The 25763-nt window shown below is 38.8% G+C and overlaps 4 protein-coding genes across 8 annotated transcripts; 1 reads left to right on the top strand and 3 right to left on the bottom strand.

Moving 5' to 3' along the window:
* Positions 1-70: 70 nt before the first annotated feature.
* LOC122036786 (serine/threonine-protein kinase D6PK-like) lies at positions 71-4283 on the bottom strand. The gene is made up of 3 exons (XM_042596198.1): positions 4096-4283; positions 1443-2450; positions 71-1064 (listed from the first exon to the last, which is right to left on the bottom strand). Exons 2-3 carry the CDS (start codon positions 2339-2341, stop codon positions 218-220), a joined length of 1746 nt encoding a protein of 581 aa, XP_042452132.1. The 5' UTR covers positions 2342-2450; positions 4096-4283; the 3' UTR covers positions 71-217.
* Positions 4284-5637: 1354 nt separating this feature from the next.
* Positions 5638-10200, bottom strand: LOC122036795 (phosphoglycolate phosphatase 2). Of its 2 annotated transcripts, none has more exons than XM_042596212.1 (11): positions 9961-10200; positions 9814-9881; positions 9560-9652; positions 9400-9471; positions 9203-9274; positions 8895-8954; positions 8713-8765; positions 7950-8047; positions 7757-7856; positions 6000-6103; positions 5638-5929 (listed from the first exon to the last, which is right to left on the bottom strand). In XM_042596212.1, exons 1-11 carry the CDS (start codon positions 10100-10102, stop codon positions 5820-5822), a joined length of 972 nt encoding a protein of 323 aa, XP_042452146.1. In that variant the 5' UTR covers positions 10103-10200; the 3' UTR covers positions 5638-5819. The 2 variants fall into 2 exon arrangements, with proteins under 2 accessions (XP_042452146.1, XP_042452147.1); XM_042596213.1 differs by having other exon boundaries at positions 9994-10200.
* A 536-nt stretch (positions 10201-10736) lies between these two features.
* On the bottom strand, positions 10737-12808 carry LOC122036792 (pentatricopeptide repeat-containing protein At3g02490, mitochondrial-like). The gene has a single exon (XM_042596209.1). The coding sequence runs from the start codon at positions 12698-12700 to the stop codon at positions 10907-10909; it is 1794 nt and encodes a 597-aa protein (XP_042452143.1). The 5' UTR covers positions 12701-12808; the 3' UTR covers positions 10737-10906.
* A 2542-nt stretch (positions 12809-15350) lies between these two features.
* Positions 15351-25224, top strand: LOC122036788 (probable 2,3-bisphosphoglycerate-independent phosphoglycerate mutase). Of its 4 annotated transcripts, none has more exons than XM_042596202.1 (8): positions 15351-15605; positions 16005-16063; positions 17110-17210; positions 20765-21171; positions 22516-22661; positions 23304-23580; positions 24098-24370; positions 24546-25224. In XM_042596202.1, the coding sequence occupies exons 4-8, from the start codon at positions 20863-20865 to the stop codon at positions 25023-25025; spliced, it is 1485 nt and encodes a 494-aa protein (XP_042452136.1). In that variant the 5' UTR covers positions 15351-15605; positions 16005-16063; positions 17110-17210; positions 20765-20862; the 3' UTR covers positions 25026-25224. The 4 variants fall into 4 exon arrangements, with proteins under 4 accessions (XP_042452136.1, XP_042452137.1, XP_042452134.1 ...); XM_042596203.1 differs by having other exon boundaries at positions 15351-15611; XM_042596200.1 differs by lacking the exon at positions 17110-17210.
* The last annotated feature ends 539 nt before the right edge of the window (positions 25225-25763 follow it).

The raw sequence follows: 25763 nt of genomic DNA, 5'->3' as shown, positions 1-25763 counted from the left end.
AATCAAGAGGAATTCGACAAGTGCAATTGTTACCTGTGCATCAAGGTACTATGTTACTCGAGGGGAAAAATTGCTAAATTGCTCCACTTGATCATTCTAAACCAATAAGTTACATTTCAATACCACATTATACTTGAATTTGAAACAAATAGTAGCAATACAAAGAGAATACTTGAGATTCTACAAGGCCATTTGAGATCTCTACATTTGAATTCCATTAGAATACATCAAACTCCAGGTACTTATCAGATGCGGAAATGTCCTTTTGGCTTGCTGATGATACTGAATCTAGGAGTGTCTGACCAATCTCGAAGGTTTTCGGTATCTCCGGTGGACTTGCACACCTTATCAAGGCCCAGTTTACGCCATCGAAGAATGGATGCTGCTTTATTTCTGTAGCCCCACGCTTGTAAGCAAGACGGTGTTGTGGCTCCTTGACGAGCAATCCCCTAATAAGGTCTCTTGCAGCAAAGCTAACAACTGGGTACTCGGGGAATCGCAGTGGTTGCCCGACCACGTTAAACAGCGTAGCTCGGTTGCCTGACCCCTTGAAGGGCGTCCTGCCAAACAAAAGTTCGTAGAGGAATATGCCCAATGTCCACCAATCTACAGCACTACCATGCCCTTCCCCCTTAATGATCTCGGGAGCTAAGTACTCATGGGTACCGACAAATGACATGGACTTTGCGTCTGTAGGCTCTGCGAGGAGCTCAGGGAGTGTATTCGCGTGGTTTCCATCCTCAAGCTTCTGCTTCTGTGCCTTCTTGGACCTTGATGAAAATAGTCTAGGGGAGAGAGCGACACAGGAAGGCTGGACACAGGTTGGTTTGATACAAGCAGGTTGAGCACAGTAGACAGGGTTGTTACGCCTGGAGGAATCAGAGATCTGGTTGCACGACTTGACAAGGGTGGGATTAACAGCACAACGAAGAGAAAGGTCGAAGTCGGAGAGCATGATGTGCCCATCTTCTCGTACAAGAACATTCTCTGGCTTCAGATCACGGTAGATAATACCCAACATGTGCATGTACTCTAGAGCCAGAAGGACCTCAGATACATAAAATCTGTGCGTGTAGCAATCCAGAAGAATCATAAGAAACATGCTTAGGTTTAAGATGAAAATAGAACATCGTACTTGAGAAATGTACTATATCAAATTAGATATATATGAATGGAGTTGAAAAAAGAGGATCTAGAGAAACCAATCAAGAAGCAAATTTTGCTAAGTGTAGAAGATTTTGAAACTAACATTGTTAACGATAGGATAATCGGCTGCCCGAATTTTACCCTCTCATCAAGTAAAACTTAAAAGTCAATTAGCAAAAAAAATACGGATTGGTATGTTGAGAAGCACCACATTAATCATGAGTGACGGATACGAGAAAAGTGGAAATTTAATTGAAAAACGAACCATAACTCGAGAATAGGGACTAGGTACCTACTTGGCTGCTTCCTCCGAAAAATACTTTCCGGGTTGCTTCTGTCTAAGAGTGTGCAGATCTCCTCCAGGACAAAATTCCATTACCAAACAGGAGAACTTGTCTGTCTCGAAATGAGTATACAATGTCGGGAGGAAGGGGTGATCTAGGCATTGCAATATCTCCCTTTCAGTCTGGGCTCTGAGCAACTTCTTCCGGCTTGCCAAAGATACTTTATCCATTACCTTCATTGCAAAATAACACTTGGTTCCGCTCAACTTCGACAAATATACGCTACCTATGTCTCCACAACCCAACTTTTTCAGTAGCCTGAAATGGTTCAAACCAACAATCCCATCTTTAGCTCTAATAGATTGAATTGCTTCCCATCTCAAATCATTTGCTTTGTGAGGCTTGCTAATACTTCTGCTTATGCTGTTACAAGTGCTATCATCACTAACTTCACTGCTTGTACTAGCTCTGCACAGACTACTTTTGCCGCTATCAGTTTGGTCACTTATTTTTGCACTGCCGCTGGTCTTTGCTAAACCACCTGTGCCATCACTAACTTTAGCACACGATAAACAATCTTTCTCACTATCCTGCTCCAAGTTCTTTTCATCACACTCCTTGGGCTCCAAATTCACTGCCCCATTTGACTGAAGCAGCTCAACAATATCTTCTTCCTGGCTTGAAAGGTTAGCAGGCACCTCTTGTTGATTCAAAAATTCTTCAGCAATTTCCTCAGGTTTATGCTCCGGTGTGCTCTGTGACACAGATAACTGTGACAGTCTTGATGTATCAGACACAAATCTGCTTGCTAACTGTAGAGTCGTAGGTCGCAAGGAAGCTTTTTCAAGAACTTGGACACCAGGTTGATTATGTTGCTGTTGCAAGGGCTTGGACACAGATTTTGAATCCATCAATCCAAGCACTTTATTTTCTATGTAGTAAAATTTTAAGCCTTATCTGCTGCATATATAGGATCAGTCGTTTCAACTTCACCCATTAATGGATAACCTATAGCAAACTCTGCCAGATAATAATAAAAAACTTCAATGAAAATGGTGCCAAAAAAAGTTGCATCAATATGAGACACAAGATAAACCTAATAACAACTCATAAATTGTGTTGAGTATAAGTAAATTAATATGAACAAGTTAAAGATGACTAAGAGTAGATGCACACGACCAACTTCCAAGGATTAGATTTTTTTTTTTTTTTTGCATAAGTTAGAGTTTGGTTTCACATTTGTCATTGTAGATGGGTTGAAGGTAGAGTCCTTAAATGTGTCTAAAATCTCCTTTTTACCATCTGCACATCACAAGATGGGGCTGTGTTTTCAAGAGCAGTTTGCACTACAAAGCTGCTGGATTTGATAAAGATGATCAAAAGAATAATTGAGGAATCAGAAGCGCTGCGAGTATCCTGGAGATGGAACAGCTTGGTAATTTTTTGGTCAAGTCCGCATACGAGATGTTAATATTTATACCATGGCCCAACTTAATCTGGCACTCTGACTCTCTGATAAAAGTGAAAGTCCTCAACTTGGCTGATTCGTAGGGATAAAATCAATACTAGTGTGAGATTGAAAAAGAAAAGAGAGCAGCTAGCATCTTTCAATTGTGTCATGTGCAGAGATGGATTGGGAGAGAACATTGAACACCTCTTTTTTAACTGCTAGGCTATCGTTATTTGGATGGCTCATCATCCTTGCATGATTGGATAAATCATGCCACTGTAATCACTGGCCGGAGGAGAAGCATTTGTGCAAGCCTCTCACAAGTTGGGTTCTATACAATCCAGAGTTGCTGCACACTTGGAGGAAATATTTGATACTCTGGAAAGTCCGGATTCCTATGCAGGTGAAGGGAAGCTACTGTGAGTTCCTAAGGAAGGCCGACACACCTTCATCGGCCCCCAGTAATGAGGATTTTTGTTTTTTGTTTTTTGTTTTTTTGAATCTATTCATGTAATCTTGTAACATGACCTGGACGGAATTTTGTAAATATGATTTGCATAATAAATAGAATGACATGATTGGTCGCTCAAAATCTTTTTCAAAAAAAAATATATCCAAAGCTCAAAGAGATTACTATGGCAACAGATTCAAGAACACTTCAAATGACCAGGAAGCAACTGAAAATATAACGTTCAGGAATAAGAATTTCATTCTGTATGTTTTCTTTCCCACTGATAGTTTTCTTCCCCGCTGATAGTTAAATCTCAATCCATGTCAAGGAAGGAGTTTTACATCATAGTAAAATTGCGTTCGATGGAAATAGAAATCCTAATAGCAGAATGGATCTTAAAGCATCTCCGTAAAGAAAATACACTGGAAAGGAACTAATTATGCAGAAAATTCATCAAAAATCACAAAGACAAAGAGAGTACACCGCAAGGAAACACTTCGAAAACTAAAAAAAATGAAGAACGATATATCACGATCTAAGTTCGGGGAGCAAACAATCCACCCAAAACCCCTATTTTTTCAGAAGAGACAAAATAGTGCAATCGAAGGAGGGCTGCGTCGGGCCAGATCGAAACTAATTCCCGAAAATCCCCCACCACCCCTCGACCTAGCGCAGATCCCATCGCCACACCCACGCCACGAGCAACGACAAAGGACAACCCGCGAAACTACCAGACGAAGCTAGAAGAAGCTGGCAAAGACTACCTGGCATCCAAAAATCGCAGCTTTAGGGCACTTTCTGATGGACTACGACGCTGCTCGCTTCCACCGCGACGTCGTCGTCCTCCTCCTCCACGGATCGCCTCTCGCTGCCTTCCTTCCTACTCATCAGTAATCATCCAGCTGCAGACGCGGAGGAGAGAGAGAGAGACGCGGTTAGATTTGTAAAGAAGGCGGTCATGTTTCCCGAAATAACGGAGAACTTTTCCACCCTTTTTTGAGAAATTATTCAGTCCTTACTGTAAAATCACCACATTTATTTTTACTCGACGGTATATTTTTAAATAATAATTTATAACGATAAAAAATTAATTAATTTTGAGGAAATTAATTTAGAGATTATATATAAAAAGAAAGAAGAAAGGCGTGAAATGGAGTGGGGAAAGTCGGCATTATATATAATATAATCATGAATATAAACTTAAATGAGTTATAATAGCTTTTGAAAATTGAGACGTATAGTGGGGCCCTCATAGTTTATGTTAGGTTTTATATGACTGTCTTTTAAGCCGTGCCATTAAAATCGAATCGACTCCATTCATTCAATTAATAAATAAACAATAATAAATTTAGAGATGTCAATAAGTACCGAGTGGTTGAGTTGGTACGTCGGGTTGAGAATTTAATAGTGATTATTAAATGTTTTAGGAAAATGATAAAATTGAATTTAACTCGATTTATCTAAAATGATTAATAATTTAAAAATAATCCACTGATGAATTTCTCTATTGCTCAACTTTTTTTTACTATGGATAAGTAAAGTATCTCAATTTGTCTTTTTTTTTTCTCGTCTACATCTCAAAGTAAACAGGGCATTAAGGTTGTGATCATGCGCATCGTGTTAGGTTGAGATAGATCGGATTAGGGTAGTTAAGAAAATATGGGCCAAAATAAATTCTTGATGTAGTACAGAATGTAGCGATCATGTTTTTCGGCAATAGTGATTCTTGTCCCTTGGTCTGGAGGCTTTAGGAGTGGGTTCTGTCATTCCCAAGCAAGTTACAAAAGTATTGAATGAGATGGGGGCCTGTGCACCTCCTAAACATTCTTTTGCAGGTCCTTTATAATCCTAGTAGAGTTGCGAATGACTCCTAGTATAAATAGGATTGTTCTTTACTATCAAAAATTAAAATACCTCTAAAATTCGAAAGAAAAAACAAAATATAAAAATCATAAATCATTTAAATATCTATCTTGTCTAAATGTCCACTTACGTCGACTTGTGTTTCTAGATGGAAGAAAGGTGGAAAGTTTCTTATTTTGTTCATATTTGGTTAGTATTTTTTTTCATCCTAGTTATATGCTCACATGCATTAAGAGCATGGGCGTCGCGATCATGCGATGCCCATGCAATTTCTGGTGCAGTTACATTGCACCACTAAAGATTATGTCACCATCGCAATTGATTAGAACATGAAGATGAAATAATTAACTCGCAAAAAATTTGACATTTGGCTTAAGCATATTTAGATGGCATCTAATGATAATCAGAAGAAGTAATCAAATGCAATTAGGTTATTAGGAGAATCAAACACAATTTTTATGGCACTTTTTATTGAAGCACAATTCTGAAAATAAAAGGATCAATAAATGTTAAACTCTCGTGGTTTACAGTTGAAGGATAATTGTAAACAATTCTCTGTGGGAACAGAAGCTCGAAAATGGAGTAAGAAATGTCCTTACAAGTTATTTCGAAGAATTTCGTGTCCTCAAAGAGGGCAGGTTCTTGATAGTTCGACGAAGTCGACCACGTTACTGGCATAGTAATCAGGGTGGATTTCATTTGTAGGGTGCTGAAGATCTGATAAACTAGTCACACCTGAAATGGTTCCTCCAGAACAATCAACAACACAAGCGAAGCTAGATAGTAGCAGCTAACTGATACAGACCTGAGAGAACAAGAAGAGTCTTGCAGCCGGCATTTTGCCCGAAGAGTATATCGGTGTCCAGACGATCGCCAACCATGCACATCCTGGATGTTTCGATTTGAAATCTGCAATGCAATGGGAAGCATAGATCATGACAAATGCTACAACAGTCACAAGTGACAAAATGCATTACAATCTGTTGAAAGTGCCAAAATAATAGTTTGAAATCGATACGTATGATATCTCATGTGTTAGGATGTATACTAAAAGCCTAGTTTTTTGTATGAATATTTATTGAATGAACATTCTTACCCAAGTAATGGGTCGGACACATCCTTGCTTGGTGCAAGGGGGCCGACCAAGCATTAGCTTGGAGCCCAAGAAGTGGACGGCCAAAGCATGGGTTGGTGGCCAAGCTAGGGGTCGACCACTAGGATTAAAAAGGGGATTTTATTTTTATTAAAATCTTTCTTTTTATAGTCATCCACATGGTTTTAAAAGAGAATTTTAAATTTTAAAATCTTTCCTTTTATAGCTATCTACAAAGGATTAAAAAGAGAGATTTTAATTTTGTTAAAATCTTTCTTTATTTGTAGTGTTTAAAAGAGATATTTTAATTTTGATAAAATTTTCCTTTTTTGTAACCATGATTTAAAAGAAAAGTTTTAATTTTAATCTTTCCTTTTTTTGTAGTCATCTACAATGTTTAAAAGAGAGAGATTAATTTTAAAACTTTCCTTTTGTAACCATTACAATAGGAAATTTAAAAAAAAGAGATTTTAATTGTTATTAAAATTTCCTTTTTTGTCATGACCAAGGATTATAAAAGAGAGGTAGATGGTGCCTTATGGATTACACACAACCTAAGTCTCCTCTTCTATTCCTTGGTGGTCGGTCCTTCTTCTCCCTTTCTCCCTAGAGGCCGGCGACACCTCTCTTCATCCTTGGTGGTCGGTTGTTTGGTGGAGAAGAAGAAGAAGAAGGAGACCTCTTCACCTTGTTTTCTTCCTTACGGCCGGCGGCACATCAAGTGGCATCTTCTTGTGGCCGGTTGCTTGGAGAGGAAGAAGAAGAGTAGGAAGTTTCCTATTTTGATTTCTTTTGGTGGCCGAATTTCTTGGAGGAGAAGAAGTTGTTTGGGTGGATTTTATCTTGGTAGATCGTCACCCACACGACGTCCAAAAGAAAGAGGGGAATACAACAGAAGATTAAGAGGTCTTTAGCTACAAAGAAAGGTATAACTAATTAATTGTTTCCGCTTCAAATTAATTATTTTGTGTTCTTTGTATGGATCCTGAAATACCAACACAAGAGGTTAGCGATTTCGTGTTTCGATTTTGTGTTTCGATTTAGTGTTTTAATCTTGTGCTTCTATTGAAGTCTCTGTAGTTAAATCTAGGGTTCCTGTAAGAAGTTTAAATATCCAATTTCTTTGAAAGACTTTGTCTAGGAAATGGTGGATGATCTCATACCCAAGAAGGTCAAGTGTCTCGCCATGTTTAATCTGTAAGTCAATTCTTGAAATAGATATTCAATCAACTTCTATAACATGGGATGAACTTGGATTAATAATGTTAAGTATCGTTTGCAATCCAAGTTTTAACTACTAAAGAACATGAGTTGAACTTGAAGTAAAGATGTTAAGTTCCGTTTCCAATTCAAGTTTAACTCATGAGGAACACATAGGTTGTTAGGAAAGTTCTGTGCTTGTACAAATTTTAGAACGGAATTCCGAGTAGCGACCAACATCATAGAGATCGTCGATGCAAGAATGTCACCTTTCTAACAAAAAATCCATGAGGAAGGTTGATGGTTTTCCAACCACAGTTGGTTCTTTGCCAGTTGAGCCGGCTACTGCTCCCACCATGCAACCTGCACCTGCACATTTCAAGAAACAATATCACAGATATATATATATACATGACCTAGAGAGGAATCGGAGAGTAGGAAATATTTTTTGAAAGGATGAACCTGGCCATTCTTGCAAGTCAGTCATATGACCAACAGCGTCACGGTTGGTTGCGATGAAAAGGCATCCAGGGTTCTCTCGGATACAAAGTGTTGCATACCTGTCGGAGTTATCTTTCTGTGAACTTATCTTGGAAAATTGACAAGAAAATAACAATAAATGAAACAATGCAAACTGGAAACCATAGAGCAACAAAGAACCGCCAATAAACACTTGCGGATATATTCTCTTCTACAAAAGTTGGTAAGTAGCACAACTAGTAATGACCTCATTGCTGTTGCATAAGGTGACCTTTCGAAGAAATCCCACCTTTGGTATTTGCCTTCCATAAAAGACAAATATTCAATAGGAAGATCTATGTTAAGGTGTAGTTAGTGGCAAAACCAGGTACTTCCATTCTACTTTGAGTGTTAAGTAACTCAAAGTTCAACAAAGAAGTAAGAACAAGTATTCAGAGGGACATATGTGAGCACACCCATATATATATATAGAGAGAGAGAGAGAGAGAGAGAGAGAGAGAGAGAGAGAGAGAGAGAGATAGAGAGAGATGCTTTAAATAATCAGATGGAAAAGGGTAATAATATATATAGAACTTCCATTACCACTGATGCAATCAGGGATGATGAGAATCTTAACAATAATTTGTAAATAACAACTAATATATATAGAACTTCCATTACAACTGATGTGTGTGTGTGTATATATATATAACAGTCACTTTTATAATACAAAAATACATTATAAAAGTAAGATGGTATATCTTACTGAAGCTTGTAATAGTTAATGTATTGATCAAGTCCAACAACAACCGCTCCAACCTGGAAAAGAAATCCTTTGTTTATTATGTGATAATTCTAAATAAATTCCTTAGAATACCAACTAAGGACTTCTCTTTTTCTTTAAGAATATTGCAAAAACTGGATGATAGAAGTGGGAAATGAAGTTACACTCTTATCGTGTTCAAACCAAAAATTGTTCTTGAGCTCTATTTCCTTCTTGCCATCCTCCTGTGAATAGTTAACTGACTAAGAAAGGAAAGAACACAACCTTCGGAGAATTTACAAAATGGAATCCAACTTATTCAGTATTATCTAGTAGCTAAGTAAGCAAGCAAAAGTGTATCACAACCTACAAGGAGCCAACTAAATTCCAATCGTACACCTAAAAGCAATTTTTAAGAGGTTTGAAGAAGAAAATGTCCTATTTATGCTATCAATGAATCCTAACTTCATCACAAAAAAGCAGTGATCCTTACAGGGCCGCCCAAGCAAGAAAAACCAGCCAGTGTGAGTTCTTCTAGTATGCCTTCCTCTCCAACGGCATAGACCTGAAAAACAACAATAATTTATTTATTAAGACATTTCAATCATTTAGGTATCTCGCATGGCTGCATCATAACAAGCAATACTGACATGGATAATTAAACTAACACAGGTAGGGAAAATGGCATACCTTTTTCTCCTTCGGGAAGTTTCTCTGTTTCAGGAACATCGCAGCAGCAAAGGATGATGAAAATATCTCTTCCTGCGGACATGGTGCCCAAATCATATAACAATGCCGCATATATTTCAAAGATGATACAATCACCAACTAAAGTTATACAGGGCACAACCTCGCTAACATCAAGACCAAGAGATGCAAATTTCTTAGCATACTGCTTCCTTGATTTTCTGGAGTTGTTTGTAACAAAGACCAGCTTCTTCCCCTACAGAAGATGTTTGTTTCAATCCTCGATAAGTTGAGAGAGAAAAAGAACAAACTTTTTGTCCGCCACGCAATTGAAACCATAAAAACTCAAATTTTACGATGCAAAGTAACGGGAAAAAGAGTTCTAGGGCAAAAGATGCGAGCGAGAAGCGCGATTACCAAAGATCGGAGTGCTTGCAAGGCAAGTGGAACACCTTCAATGAGCTTGTCGCCCTTCCAGATGACCCCTAGAAGCTCAAAAGAGAAGGCAGAGGGTCAAGGGAGAAGGATTCAGTAGTGAAAGCAAGTTTGTAGACAGAGACTAACTAAGTTTCTTTAGAAGGGAGAAAATGAAGAGACCATCGCAATCGAACAAGAAAGCTTCGACGGAATCGACGAGAGATCTGGCCGTCTCGGGCGTGAGGGGTTGAGGCGACGAGGGTGGCTTCGTCCCATTGGCCATCGACATCGAGAGGAAAAGAAAGGGAATCGCCGACGCCCGCACTCGCGAATCGCGATCGGAAGAAGGGTGAGCAGCCGGCAGGACTCGTAGTGGACACTTGGGGCGCGCTTTGCTTTTAACCTTCAGGCGGAGTAAGTTGACCAGAATCTGACGGCCCTTCTTTCTCCATCTTGATTATTTAGTAATAATAATAATAATAATAATAACAATTTATCCCTTAAAATGTGTGTTTTAATGTTGGCTTAATTTAATAAAACCATGAGGATAATTCGGGCCTTTTGAATTGACTCAAAGTCAATATAAATAAGTACATTTTAGAAATTAATTTGCAAAAGAAATTCTAAAATTGCCACTAAATCTATTGAATGACATTTATTTTTAAATTGCAACGAAGTATTTTGAACACTAGATTCTGTTTAAGATATCAAGGAACAAACTTAAGCTAAGTACCAATGTTGTCCACTATATTAAGGAATTAAATCATAAAATTGCATACTATGAAAGACAATGCTCGAACTCTAAAATTACTAATGAAAACAGATCGACATATCAAGTTTAAGAAGAAAAGGTATCAGCATTATTAGTTTTCCTGCTAAATAAAATTGTGAACAACTCACAATCATGCTGATATTAGTTTTCCTGATAAATAAAATTGTGAACAACTCACAATCAGCTAATCGTATTAAATTTGACTCTCAATCCACAACATTAGTTTTTAAAGAGCCATACTAAATCAGCAGCAAAGACATTACTGAATGAAATGCCAAGGCTTTAAAGGAAGCACAGCAATTTGAAACCGCAGTGTATGATCTAAGCAGCTATAGCAGGGGCTTTGCCTGGTTTCATAGTGTGGAACAGATCCAAGACATCTGCATGATTTCGAACCCAAGCAGGAGATTTCGATAAGATACTGTACGCCACTTCATGTCGCCTTGCCGCGAGAAGTGCTTTAAAAACACGCAAAAACACATTCTTAGAAGGGAATTCCTTCACTGTCATGGCCTTCAGAAACTTCATAGCATCATCCACAGTTCCTGACTTGGACATATGCTTAATGAATGGGTCGATATAAGGAGGAAACCCATGACCTTTCATCAGTTCCATAATGCTACAAGCTACTCCAAGGTGTCCTTGATCGACCAGCTTTTGAATCAGTCGCCTGTAAGTGATATGCTGAAATCTTATATTTCTCTCAGTTGCCATCTCTTTGAGCAACATTTGCGCTTCGTTTGATCTTTCCTTGCGGCAAAATCCGGTAATCAATGCTTCAAAGGTTCTTCCGACAGATTCACCACCCTTTTTTTCTATCAGCATCTTAAACAAGGCCAATGCTTGTTCTAGTTGGCCAGCTATCAAGTACTTTCGAACTAAATATGGCCATCCCTTCCCGCCATCTTCATTTTCAGTGTTGATCAGATACTGGCGGGCTTCATCTAATCTTCCAGCATTTGAAAGCCCCCTGACTACCTGAACATGTACAGAACTATCAGCTGCAAATCCACCCTCTTCCATGGCTTTTAACACCTTATCACACTCACCCGATCTCCTTAGTGATTTAATAACCCTATCGAAAACTGATTTCTCAATAGAATTCCCAGCAGCTACAAAACTCTGAACAAGCCTAGTAATCAAATCAAAGTCTAGATTCTCACCCACTATAACATTTTTAAGGAGAAACAAGAAATCCTTCTGTGAAGGTTTCTCTGAGCCTTCCATTGCAAATTCATACAAACCCACAGATTCTGCAATCATCTTCCTGCGGTAAAAACGTCGTGAGATCTCAATGTATGTTTTCTTCTCCAATTCATGACCCTGATCTCTCATCTTACAGAGAAGATCCTGAAACTCTCTGCGATTTTTTTTAGCCAAAATTCTGGCCATAGCATTATAAACTCTACCATTAAGCTTGGAGGGTGCCGTCTTCTCAACCCACTCTAAAAATGGAAGAGCTTTCCCTGGACGTCGGGTAAAGAATTCCAGGAACTCAGTGTCCAATTCAGATGGTAAGATGATACTGGTCTTATATGGTTCCTTGTTAAGGAACTCACCCGATTCAATTTCCTGAAGAATCTTACTGAGTTCACAGTTCAAAGAGTATGTTTTACGCAACAAATCGGCGTCTTTTACCCTCTTCTCCTCCTCAAAGCTCTTGGAGACGGCTAAGTATGTATCTTTAGTGATACCGAACGCTTTCTTTCTCATGATCTCGACCACACGCCAGAATTCCTCTGGCCGCCCGTTGGTTCCAAGCGTTTCGAGCATCCGATTCAAGGCTTTTGAATCCATCCGAATATTGCCGTCCTCCGAGACGGAACCAGCGCTTCTGAGATCACGAAGCACCAAACCCATTGTCTCCCCGTTGAATGAGAGGTCAAGGGACGCCAGCTCTGCTTCAATGCCATCTGAACCAGCGGCGTCCGCCGAAAACCAGCGGACTGCAGGGTGGTTCGGAAGAAGGCGGTTCCTACCGAGAAACGGGAGGCGAAAGGAGGAGTCTTGGAGTCGCGGAGCGCTCACCTGGAGGCCGGAAAGCTCGACGGCGGAAGCGCGGGGTGCGGCGAGAGCGAGGTAGCGCCGGGAGAGCTCCCTCCACGCGGTCCTCATCGTCAGCAATAGCCGATCCGGATCGAAGAGGCTAGTTTTCAAGTTTCACAGGCGAGGCACGGAGCCGGAATTAGGGTTTTTGTTTTGACACTCGGGAGGCAGCGGGGTGAGCGCCTGTTAGCGATGCGTGTCACTCACTTCTGTGTGGACTCCATCATGACACGAGCGAGTCGATCCGAGTCGGGTGGATCAATCTCTTGACCCACTACGTTTAGTTACATGAATTAATTTGGGCGTTTAATAACAAATTTCAAACTAAGAGGGTTGGGGGACAAAATGAGACTTTCTCTAATTCTGAAGCCACTCGGCCGCACTGTACGCACCCGATCCCTCTTCCTCTATCGAAACCTCCGCTAGGCTGATTTCCTCCGGCGAGCGGCGACGACTATTTGTGTCGAGCGGCAGCGAGCGAGACCGCCAGTTCTGGGAACTGAGGAACCCCGATCACCATCATTGTCGCTCGGGAAAATCTTATGTCCTTTACGCTACTACTTTGGCTAGGTGAGCATCTTTCTCCCTCGTATTTGTGGACAAGCAACCTAGAATTTTAGTGCACGTGATTGATCTCATTGTGATTTCCTACAATTTTTGTTCATGTGGAGGAACGAGGTTAGTTTAAATTCCACAACCTAAGAAGATTAGCTGAGTGTGGCCGTAGATTGGTGTCTCACTTCGCTGCTGCTACAACCTTCGCAATCGCGATCCTCCTCGAGGCACGATCCCACCTCTTCCGTGTTATCCATGGTATTAAAAACCTCTCTGCTTCTCTCGATCGCTCGAGAATCTCGCGCTTCCTTTCCCTGTTCGATGCGACACCGGAGCCTTCTTCCCTTCGATTGTGATTCATCCCCGCATGATCCCTCCCCTCACTTCTCTAGATTAGGACTTAGATCCCTGTGTATGTGTGTCGGTCTAGTCATTCTCAAATCCTAACTGACAGAGAGGAAAACTCAAGCTCATCTTTTTTCCATCCTAAACGTCATTTTTGCTTCTAAATTTTATTGGCTTATGGAGTTTATATGTTGGCATGTATTGTGTGCTAGTGATATTTGCTTAAATCATGAGATTGTGTAGAGATTATAGTTGATTTTGTGCTAGTTGATACTAGGTCATTTTACTATGAGAACACGAGCATACTTGCATAGAGATTTTATATGCTCCATGTCATAATGCATAGCACGCATGCAATATGACTGATGTTTTAGCAGTTGTACACGGGCATAGGCAATCACTCTGACCTCTCCATAATGTCGCAGTTCAGTTGGGAACGGGGGACCAATTGGTCCTATGCACTGATTAATTTCATAAGATGTCTGATGGCATGTGTGCAGATTGTTGCATTGTGACATAGGTATATGGTAATGTGGTACAAGAGTAATTTGATGCATTTGTGTGCATCAGTAAGCTGGAATTTGTCTTCCTTCTCGCTATCCCTCGGACTATAGCATACTGGTGGAATTTTTGGGAGCAAAGGGTGCTCAAGCACACCTCCACTCCCCCCTAGATCCGCCATTGGCGTGCATGATATGCTAACACAGTGTAACATTTGTGTATGTGGTGGTGACGCGCGAGCATTAATGACTTTAAGTGGATAATGCTAATATGTTATGCCATGATGTACTGAGTTATAACTGGTTATACCCTATTGGTGTTACATTTATGCTTTGAATTGGGACCGATGATGTATTTCTATATAATTTTGTCCTGATGCATTCCTGTGAGTAGTTCAGTAATAGAACATTTGCATTATTGCATAGCGAAGATACGTTGGTTCCATTGTGATTACTTATTGTAAGATGTTTTCATTTAATTTGAATTTTCTCTTGTGTGTCTTTTAACATCTGTTTTTTTTAATCTTATGTCTTGCTTACAATCATGTTGTTTTTTCCCTACTAGTAGTTCCCAACAGCTTATTTTGTTATGCCTCAATTTTCATGCAAAGTAATTGAGTTATTGCACTTATTGTTTATTGTTACAATGTTTACCGATAGATGTATATTTTACTTTATTATTTATGTTTCACACTGGTGCAGATATGCAAGAGTTGATTGTTCATATTCTAGTGATATTTATGGCTAGGTAGATTGAACTTGGTCTTCTCATAACAGACTACTACTAGCAAATAAGTTTTGTTAACTCAAAAGGCAAAACTAGGTGCCCTAGGAAAACATGTCATCACGATTAGATATATGACACTTAAATAATAATAATAATAATAATAATAATAATAATAATAATAATAAGTATAAATTGAAAGATAGTTATATAGATTTAAAAAAAAAAATTAGAAAATTTAAATAAATTTGTTATGATATATTTTGGAAAAATTTTATTAGGCTTTATGTTTTGAAAAAAAATCTATTTAAAATATATATTTAAGTGGGAGTTAGAAATTCCCCCGATCCCCTTTCTCACCCGACGTCGCCATCACCCTCTCGCCTTTCCCTTTCTCCCGATCGATGCGAGCAAGACGACGATAATCTCCCGTCAGCCCCTCTCTAGCCACAAGCAAGAAGTCGTGACTGCCCTAATCCCGATCCACACCGTCACTCACCCCTTCGCGTCTCCTCTTCCACTCGCGCACGACGGTGCTGATCCGCCGTGAAAGGGATCGACGCTGCCCAACCGCCGGCATCTGGATGCACCGTTGTTCCCTCCTCTATTCACTAACACGCAAGCCGCTGCTCGCCGCAAAGTTAGCCGCGGTTTCAACCACTGGCCACTATCCTTTTCGCGGACCACCATTCGTGCGAGTTGTCGAGGTTGGCCACTGCTGTCGTTGATCTCTCCTTCCAGCGAGCAGCCACCTCGGTCACAGATTGCTGCTGCATCGCCACCATCTACCGTCAGCCACCGCCGAAGTCATTGCTGCCTTCATAGAAGTAGGAGGAGAAGAAGAGAGGAGGTAACAGTAAGTTCGATTGTTAAGTTGGATTGGATTAATAGAAGTTTGAATGACTAGTTAAGTGATTTGTTAATTAGGTTAATGCTCTGATGTATGGATAAATTAACAGGTATATACAGATCAATAAAATTGGATTAATTTGGACAATTAAAACTTGATTAGCTAGTTGATGAATCCTGGAATTAAGTTGAGTGATTAAGAATTTGGTGTAGTTTAAATGGATCGACTGAGTTATTAACAGTTTGATTAAATTGGAGCATGTGAAGGAAGAATTCAGATCAGATTAGGTGAGCTAATCGATGATTAGGTTGATACAATTAGAGTTTTCTAATTGGATTAGGATTTAAGTTAGTTATTTGATTCATGATAGGATTGACTAAAATATATCCTGTGATGTAGGACGGTGATACGAGAAGAGCATTCTGACATGAAGACATTTGGGTCGATATACATTTGAGGTGGGTAGTTCCCTCTTGTTCTCCTTTCGTGGTGCATGATTTTATTTCATTGTTATGATAGTATACATAGCTTACCTTGACTCTATGTTTGATTGATTTCTGATATTTTTATTTGTTCTTCTTGCCCTTATGTTTATTCCATTAGACACCTATGCAGTCTCCTTGTTGCTATGGTTGATTGTTTATACACATGCAATACCTTTAGATAGTGGTATAGCTACTGGCATGTACCCTAGTACATGATGTTGTCTGCTTCTTGTTTTATTGTTTGGGTACATGTAGACGTTGACCGCTCATGGTACCATCCGCAGTAGCATGTTCGCCCGCAATCCGTGGCTAGATAGTTACGTTCATGCCCTGTCTGCCATGGGACCATCCGTGGTAGGGTGTTCTCCCGCAGATAATGGCCACGAGTCTACCCACAGGACCATCCGTGGCAGAGTGCTCTCCCGCAAATAATGGCATCTTACATGTCTTGGCTGACAGTTCAACTGTAGTCTATAGTTGTTGTATACTTGTATTTTGTATATGCTATGTTTCGTTGTTCAGGTTATGGATTTCTAGGTTGGTGCTTTGCTCTTACCTTCGCTAGTAAGTAGTATACCTGAGCTTGCTCATTTCTCTCCTTTATCTTTTAGTATCATGCACTATCTTTCTATCTACCTGCTGAGTCGTTGTACTCACTACCCTTTATTTTTCGTTGACTATTAGGTTAGCAAGTCGATGAAGTGTTGTGTTGCTCAGAGGTCCCGGTTGTCGTCTCACTCAAGTTGGATTTTTATTTTGGGTTGATTTATTTTCTATTCCGCTGTCGCTACTTATTGCTTTTTTTCCCTCATCGAATCATTGAGGTTTTGTTATAATAGTATCACTGTTACTTTGTGTATTTTAGTATAATCACATGTACATGCATGCATATACGCATCAATATTTGTATCGGCTTTTAGTGATTTGATATCAATTATGTCTTATATTGTAACTAGAGGGTACCGTCCGGTTTGACGGACATGTATACCCTCGAGGCTTGATAATTTTATTGGTATCAGAGCCAAGTTGCGAAGCCTAATTTTGTATTTCTCTCGATGTAACTTTTTGAGTTTTGGGACAAGACAAGCCGAAGGACATCTCTGAGCTATAGGAAAGTAAGGTATACCTCTGGTGATTCTCTTACCTTTTGTGTACGTTACTTGTTTAAGTTATTGTTAGACAAGTTGAATGTCGTAGGAATTAAAGTATGGTTGGTTAGACTTTCTCCAATTTAGTTGTATTGTGTAACTGTGTCTATACCTGGGTAGTAGATACTCACTGATTTGGTTTAGCATGATGACGTACGGTTGTGTCTTTTGCCGAGCGGGCGACTGTTTTTTTATCACATGGAAACACGCTTATCACTCATAGTATATGTGAGAGTTTGGATTTTTCCGACCAGAGGATCGTTGGACATGTGAAAATACGCTTACAACTCGTAGTAGACATGAGAGTCTTTAGTCACGTAGAAACATGCTTATAACCCGCAATAGATGCCAAAGTTTTGATTTTTCGACCAAAAGGTCATTGGGCACATGGAAACATGCTTATAACTCGCAGTAGATGTGAGTCTTTGGTCACATGGAAACATGCTTATAACTCGCAGGAGATGCGAGAGTTTGCATTTTCCGACCGGAAGGTCGTTGGGCATGTAGAAACACGCTTATTACTCACAGTAGATGCGAGAGCCTAGATTTTCCGACCGGAATGTCGTTGGGCACGTGGAAACATGCTTATACGTAGTAGATGTGAGAGTCTAGATTTTCTGATTAAAAGGTCGTTGGGCACGTGGAAACACGCTTATAACTCAAAGTAGGTGCAAGAGTCTTGATTTTCCGACTGGAGGGTCGTTGGGCACGTAGGAAGCACGTGTATAACTCAGTCAAGAGACACGAGAGTCTAGATTTGCCGAATGCCAATTTGAAATTTCTGCAATTGAAGCTATTTTGGAGTTGCCGATCGGATGTTGATTGAGGTTCCTTTGAATTGCCAAGCTAATTCTAAATGGGTTTAGCCACTGGCATATTTGCTTGGAATTTGCCTCTTTGAAACCATTGGCAACTTTACCAATTTAAATTGCTAAATGAAGCTGCTTTGACTTTCCCATTGGCTTGAAATTTATCCATTAGAATCATCGATGGGCTTTTGCTTGGCAATTTGATTGGAATTTGTCTAATTTGAGAAGAGTTGCCGATCGAATTTGCTTTGGCCCCTTAAATGTTGACTTCGCTCCTTAGCCGATCGGATGCCACTTTGTGCATTTTGATTGAATTCTTGATCCAATTGAAATTGCTGATTGACGTATTTTTGCAAATTTTGACTTTTGTCAATTTGCATCTGATGCCTTTGTAGCCGATTGGCTTTTGCCCATTGGCATCTGATTATAAGTTAACCACTTTGGAGCTGACAAATGCCGAGTGGAGAATTGTCGAATATTGAGTGAAGCTGATTGGAATTGCTGTTGGATAATTTCCATCCACGTTGATTGGATTTTTCCATTTGAAATTGTCCATTGGTGTTGCCACTGGATTTTGGAAATTTTGACTTTGCTTGGGATTTCATCTCTTGAAGTTACCGATCGGGAGTTGCTGATCGGATTTTGTCGACTTCCATTCTGGAGTTGTCGACAACCATTTTGGAGTTGTTAACTGAGTAAATCCCTCGACTCCCGAATATTCGCGGAGTCAGGGTGAGAATAAGGATCTCGCTGAGATGTAGACCCATAAACTTCTAGCGCAACGATCGAAAGAGAATGATACCTTAGGAATTCCATTTTTCCTTCTGCATTTGTGGCGGCGATGTGTTTGTCGAAATCCTCCAGAGTCATGGTGATGGCAGAGAGTTTTTCGGCGTTATCCATTTTCATGTTTCAGATCAGGCGTACATTCTCATAGACGACGGCAAATTTGATCCGGTTTGAAATTGATAAAGTTGGACCACCGGTGAGCTGGTTGGAATGTTGACTAAAAGGAGACCTTGGACCAGGGGACATGTAAGACCACGAAAAGGAAAAGAAGAGAGAAATGTCAGTAAGTAGGCGGGGTACCTAGCGCAGCCACTCCGAGACAAGTCAGTGTAGTAGAGGAGAAAAATGGCAGATGAGTGATGGAGGAGTGCTGAGTTTGTGCGTAGAGAAAAGCATACCTGTGCCTATGGGGGATGGACCTTTTATAACATTTTGTAATCCCTGTATTAATTAGATGGCACATCTGTAATAAAGAAGATGTTACCTCATAGAAGAGGGTTATGTTGCCCATGTCTTGTACCATGGAGATATTGTGGGATCACGCTAGTCACTCATATTATTTCACGTGTTCACGCTATGTCACTCATACTACTCCATGTGTTTGGACAACCCATGTGTTTGGACAACCCATGTGTTCTAACAATCCATATGGGTTTATGTGCTACTTAGTCAGCCACTGGTTTAGAAGACTGGCTCTAGCAGGGATAGTCCTTGGAAGACTGGTCGGTCGGCTCTGGCGAATCGGCTCAGCCAAAATCCTCCTTGACTTTAACACAACTCAACATTCGATTGGCCATCGTTTCATCAATGGCAACTCAAAAGATTACTGGCATATGTATGGAAAGAAAAGTAGAAGTTATTTGCAGTGGTGCCCAAGGGAGAGGTTGAAGATGTTATGATCTAAAGACCAGTGTGAGATATATGCACAAGATATGTGGCTTCATGATACCCCCCCTCCCTAATTGGTCCCTTCTGAAGAACTCCTAGAAAATGTTGACATCAACTAGTTCTTTAAATCGCATGGTGAAAAAGTAAAATGTTCTTGCTTACACTAGGTTGATGTATTTTTGTTCCAGTTTATTGTTGTCACGTCCTTAATGTTGTGTTTACTTGTTTGGAAGTAGGAAAGAAAAGAAAAATAAATAAATAAAATTGTTAATTTTTCTTTACTTAAAAAGAACTAGAGAGGAGAAAGGTACTTAATTTGGTCAATTACTCTGATTCTGCCCAAATCAGATGGACATTGTCGGGGTTGAAATTTAAACAGCTAATAAACACAAATAAGTAATTACTATCATTTCTTTCCTTTCAATTTTGTGCAACTAGACAAGAAAAATGGAATTGCAGAAATAAGATATCACAATTCACTTCCTTTCTTCTCTTTAACTTGTATTGTTTCATTTTCTCCTATTGTTTTATCCAGTAAGTGTTGCTTGATGAACTAAATGACCATGTATTTGAATTTGTTAAAGTTCTGAAATAGTTTTCAGTATTTTTTAAAAGCTTTAGATGATCCAATTTTTGCCTATTATAATGCACTAGGATTATGCAAAACAATCGTTTGACATGATTCACATGGCACACTAGATTTCCTAAAATTGTCTCACTTAATTTTGGCTGTTGTTTTGTAGTTGGGAAATGCATGGGATCAATGTGTGTAATCTAGTTCATTCTATAATCCTGTGGATAACACAAAATTGAGAGAAGCTTCAATTTATAATGCTAAAGTTGCATAATGATCCTTTTGTTGTATGATGTGCATATGCATCTATTTGTTTTTTGTTTATAAAGAATTGGTGTTCCAGTAAATTATTCTAATCTGAAAACTTCAAAAGTATGTCATTATATTTCTTTGTTTTTCTCTTGGTATCATTGAATGAAAGAAACATGAGAAATTACTTACTTCTCTTCTGTATTTTCTCTTCTAGGCCATTTCACCAGTTCAGTTGAAGCTTTTTTATCTTCTTGTCAAATTCATTATTTTTCATTAAAGAAGGGGCAATAAGAACCTCAGGAAGCATAAATTATGAGTATGGACAAGACTGCTAAGAGAAGAGTGGCATTTATATTGATTGATGGACTAGGGGATGTATCTCTTCCTCAGTTAAAGTACACGACTCCTCTTCAAGTGGCAAATGCTCCTAACTTGGATGCAATAGCTTCAGCTGGTGTTAATGGTCTGATGGATCCTGTTGAAGCAGGCTTGGGTTGTGGGAGTGACACTGCACATCTGTCTCTACTAGGCTATGATCCGAGAATCTATTACCGGGGACGAGGAGCATTTGAGTCAATGGGTGCTGGATTAGCCATGTCACCAGGAGATATTGCCTTTAAGGTAAGAATCTAACGTCATATCAATCCAAGTTACAAAATGATTTTTCACTATTCTGTCTATAACCCCAATGAATGAGATTTAATATCACATTTTGCTCTGTGAAGAAACTAGCATTTTGTTTCCTATGCTATGCTTAGATAAAGATACCATGTCTCTTGCATGCATCTTTATAGGCTGGTTGAATCTAAAAACTCTGGTTGATTAAAAGATATGTGACATGTCTTTTTAGATAGGTTGATGATCATGCTCTATGGATCCATGAAGATTGCTGGATTCATCCATAGATGTGAAAAGTGTACACCTGGTTGTGCCTTGGCGCTAGGCGCAGCCAGACGCACCATTTGTGCCTGGGTAGTGGCCAATACTTGAAAGAAGCGTGCTTAACCACACACCTTTTTGATATGTTAAGGCACGCTTAAGGCATGATTTCCCTCGCCTTATTGAAGTTAATTTTTTTTTTAAAGCCCAACCCATACTTTTAATTACCCTTTAAATTAATTAGGTTACATGTATGCAACACATTTTTCTAGCATGACTCTTCCTCTCCCCTAGGAAGCATACTGCACATTTTTCTTGAGTGACTCTTCCTCTCCTCTACAAAATGAACATCAACCTTTGATTAGGTTGCATGCATATGACACATTTTTCTTGCATGACTCCGCTCTCCTAGAAAATGAACATCAACCTTCCTTGCAAATTTATTTTTCTCTGCATGGCTCTTCAATATTAGAAGTTTGTTTTTTCTTTAATTTGAAGTTTGATTTTGATTATGAAGATAAACTATTTCAATATTTGAATGTTAGTAAATTTTATATTTATATTATTGTTTAATAGTTTATTGATTATAATTTTGTTAGTGAAATATGTTGGCAGAAATTTCCTATATATGTTTGAATTGTATAAATTTATACTCAAAGTGTCTTACTTTGGTAAGGTGTATGCCTCACCTTGCGCCTAGTGTCTCAGGCCTCATAGCACCTATGCACTTTTGGGTGCTCACGTCTTAAATAAACTATGAATTCATCCCAAATCTAGTTTTAAACTGGAGGCACTTTCCTCTGAATTTGAAATCTTGGTGGTGAGCTTACTCTGCAAATATTATTAATCTTGCATTATGTTCATCTCTGAAGTTTAATCCAAGACCTGCTTTAAAATGGATTCCTTCTTCAGTCTTCTGAAATTGATATCCTAGTTACGTTGCAAATATTACTAATCTTGCACTATAACCATATAAACAGTGCATGAATTTGCTTTAGTTGCATGTTTTGTTCTGTTTGTCATATTTGTATCGGCTTTCAATTTGATTTTCTCTGAACATGTAACTGAACTATTTTAAAATTTCAGTCAAATTTTGCCACTTTGGATGAGGAAAGTGGAACTGTGACGAGCAGGAGGGCTGATAGGCACTTTGAGGAAGAGGGCCCTATTCTTTGTGCTGCATTGGATGGAATGAAGCTGCCATCTTTTCCAGAATATGAAGTGAGAGTCAGGTGCAATCAATTCTACTTATTAAAATATGAAACTAATAATTGTTTAAATAGAAATTTAAGTTGAGGGGGTATTTAAAAATATCAAAACCCTGGAGGTTGATCGAACCAACAATCTCTTGTTAGATTGATGGGCAACTTTTCTGTGTTAGAAATATATGCTCAAAGCACTTCTGTCCTCTTAGGAACCAAATTTAGTGCCTTCATGAAATTGTTTATACGTTTTTAATTTTCTATGCACTTTTGATGATATACTCACATTTGACTAGCATGTCATATTTTAAAAGGACATAATTGAATTTCATTAAATATCTTTTGCATTTATAATTGTGAAAAATGATTTACTAGACTATGACATGAACAGTTGTGCACTACTTTTCTGATAAATAATCCAACAAATAATTGACCATGGGATTGATATCTAATGAGGAAATATTCTAAGCAATCAGATGCACATTTAGCAATGACATTGAAATCAATCAGTAATTCAATGCTAATTGATTGTTTTGCACATTGGCAAGTGAAGATTTCTTTTATCAAGGTTGAATTGTTTTAGCATCACTCATATTTTGCTGAGCTGATTGCAAGTAATTTTGAGATGCCATTTTAACTAGCAAAGCTAATAAGAATATCCTATTCTAACAGGTATGCCACCGAGCACAGATGTGGGGTTGTTGTAAAAGGACCAAAATTAAGTGGAAATATTTCTGGAACTGACCCATTGAAAGATAACCGCTTACTGCTGAAGGCAGAGGGTCTAGATGACACAGACGAAGCAAAAAACACAGCAACTGTAGTCAATGAACTGTCAAAAGAAATGTCAAAGATTCTAGTAGCTCACCCTGTCAATGCAAAAAGGTTAGCAGAAGGAAAGAATATTGCAAATGTTGTACTCTTACGAGGTTGTGGCATACGGATCGAGGTTAGTCACCATTCTTGTTCCATTTTTTGTAGATTTACTATCCTGACTGCTGAACTGTAGATTGTTAATATTCTTCACGTCTGTTGAATCATTCTGGATGTTGTATGCCAAAGCAATAACATATTTTCCATACAAGGTCAATATTCTTTTCTTGTTACATATTAAAAGAATACTTGAGGAAAATTGATAAACATTATTGATTGGTCTACAATATTTTTTTTATAGAATGTTAAAATGGTAAATTTGTCTTTATTATAAATTACTATATTAAAACTTTAGACTTGCAAAAAAAAAAAGACTTCTTAGGATAACAGATATTCTTTCGCTGATGACATTTTATTGATGTCAAAAAATCTACAAGATTTACCAGTGTTCCAGGACTACTGATTAGTTACTTAGGCGTGCCAATTTTTGAATCTAAATTGCATATTGGACATACAAATTAGACATGTGGTAGGATCAAATAGTATGCTTCAGAATTTTTAATTTGATTTTTTTAATATGATATGTCTACCAGGTCCCTCCATTTGAGAAGCAACATGGATTATCTCCATGCATGGTAGCTCCCACAAAAATCATAGCAGGATTGGGTTTGTCATTGGGAATTGACATTCTTGTAGCACCAGGAGCAACTGGGGATTACCGAACACTTCTAACATCGAAGGCTACAGCAATAGCAAAAGCACTATCTGTTCCGCTACAGACTCCTCCATTCATCTTTGTGCCAGGGGAGGATGAACATAGACCTGGCCGAGCTCAGGGATATGATTTTGGATTCCTTCACATAAAGGTTAGGTTTAAATATCTCATGGTCAGCCACGTAAAAGATAAAAAAAATGGAATTAAACAAGAAAAAGAAGCATGCACATGCATCTAAATCCCAAGGGGATTTCTCCCTGTTGGCGACAGAATTACCTGTATGTTAGGAAGGGTTTGACCATATTTTATGTTATTTTATTTGACAGGCAATAGATGACGCTGGTCACGATAAGGCAAGCATTTTGAAGGTTAAGGCCCTGGAAGCTGTTGATAGAGCCATAGGTCAGCTGGCAAGACTCTTATGGCAGGCAGAAAAAACTGGCAACTTTCAATACTATTTATGTGTCACTGGAGATCACTCAACTCCTGTAGAGTATGGCGACCACAGTTTTGAACCAGTTCCATTTGCTTTATGTCAATTAAGGGACTTCGTTAGATCCGTGGGAGAATCAAATATAAACAACGTTTCTCTGGAGCCTTTTCCACTTCCTTCAGTGAATGCTGGGGAAGATCTTACAGACATAATAAAAGAATCTCAGGAAGTGAACAAAGACCTTAAAGCTTTCAACGGGGACTCAGTCTGTCAGTTCAGTGAGATTGCAGCTGCGAGGGGCTGCTTAGGAAGGTTTCCTGGAAGTGAGATGATGGGGGTGATAAAGAAGTTTATCAAAATGAAGAATGAATAGTTCTAAATGCATTGAACTACGAGCAGAATCTTTTGAACTGAACTTATAAATGAACTGATAATCTTGAGCTTGTATCAGTTAACATAAAAAATATTTAGTCCTGACTGCTTGGAGATCACCAGGCTCAAATAACTTGTTTGCCAATGTGGTTGAACCATTCAAATAAAATAAGATTTGAGATGCTTTCGGCTTTTTTCTATTGACTGAGCGTAATTTTTCTAGTAACACAGGCAAGAGGGTCAGAATCAAATGTAACTTAGCAGCATATTGTTTCAGTTGTATTCTGAATGGTACTTATTGGAGTGATCTCTTAATCAAGCATGCATACATGAGAAGTGCTGCGTCATTTTGTCCATTCCTTTGGATGATTCATGCGATATAAGGCATGTTGCAAAACTCTCTTCATCTAAAATTTTGTTTGTCTATTGACCTTGCAAATTAAGTTAGGAATATACAGTCTTGTATTTCTGGAGAGTCAAAACTTTGCAGCTTGAATTCACATTAATCAGGAGTTAAAATGTTAAGTCTAGCTAGTATTTTGGATACCTTATAATGTAAAAAAATACTTTATTTCGCTATTACAAATTTTAAAGGTGTTTTTCTTGTCGTGAAGAGAGAAAATAGGGTGGATAGAAAATAGAGGAAGGATGAAAGAGGTGTGATTTTTTGTTTTTCTTTTATATTGTTATTTACTTGCAAGGATGAACATTTATTTTTAATTTACTTGATTTACTTGGA

The sequence above is a fragment of the Zingiber officinale genome, unplaced genomic scaffold (assembly GCF_018446385.1).
Source record: "Zingiber officinale cultivar Zhangliang unplaced genomic scaffold, Zo_v1.1 ctg209, whole genome shotgun sequence".
NCBI lineage: Eukaryota > Viridiplantae > Streptophyta > Magnoliopsida > Zingiberales > Zingiberaceae > Zingiber > Zingiber officinale.
The sequence above is the reverse complement of the archived record's forward strand: the minus strand, read 5'-3'. Positions and strand labels throughout refer to the sequence as shown.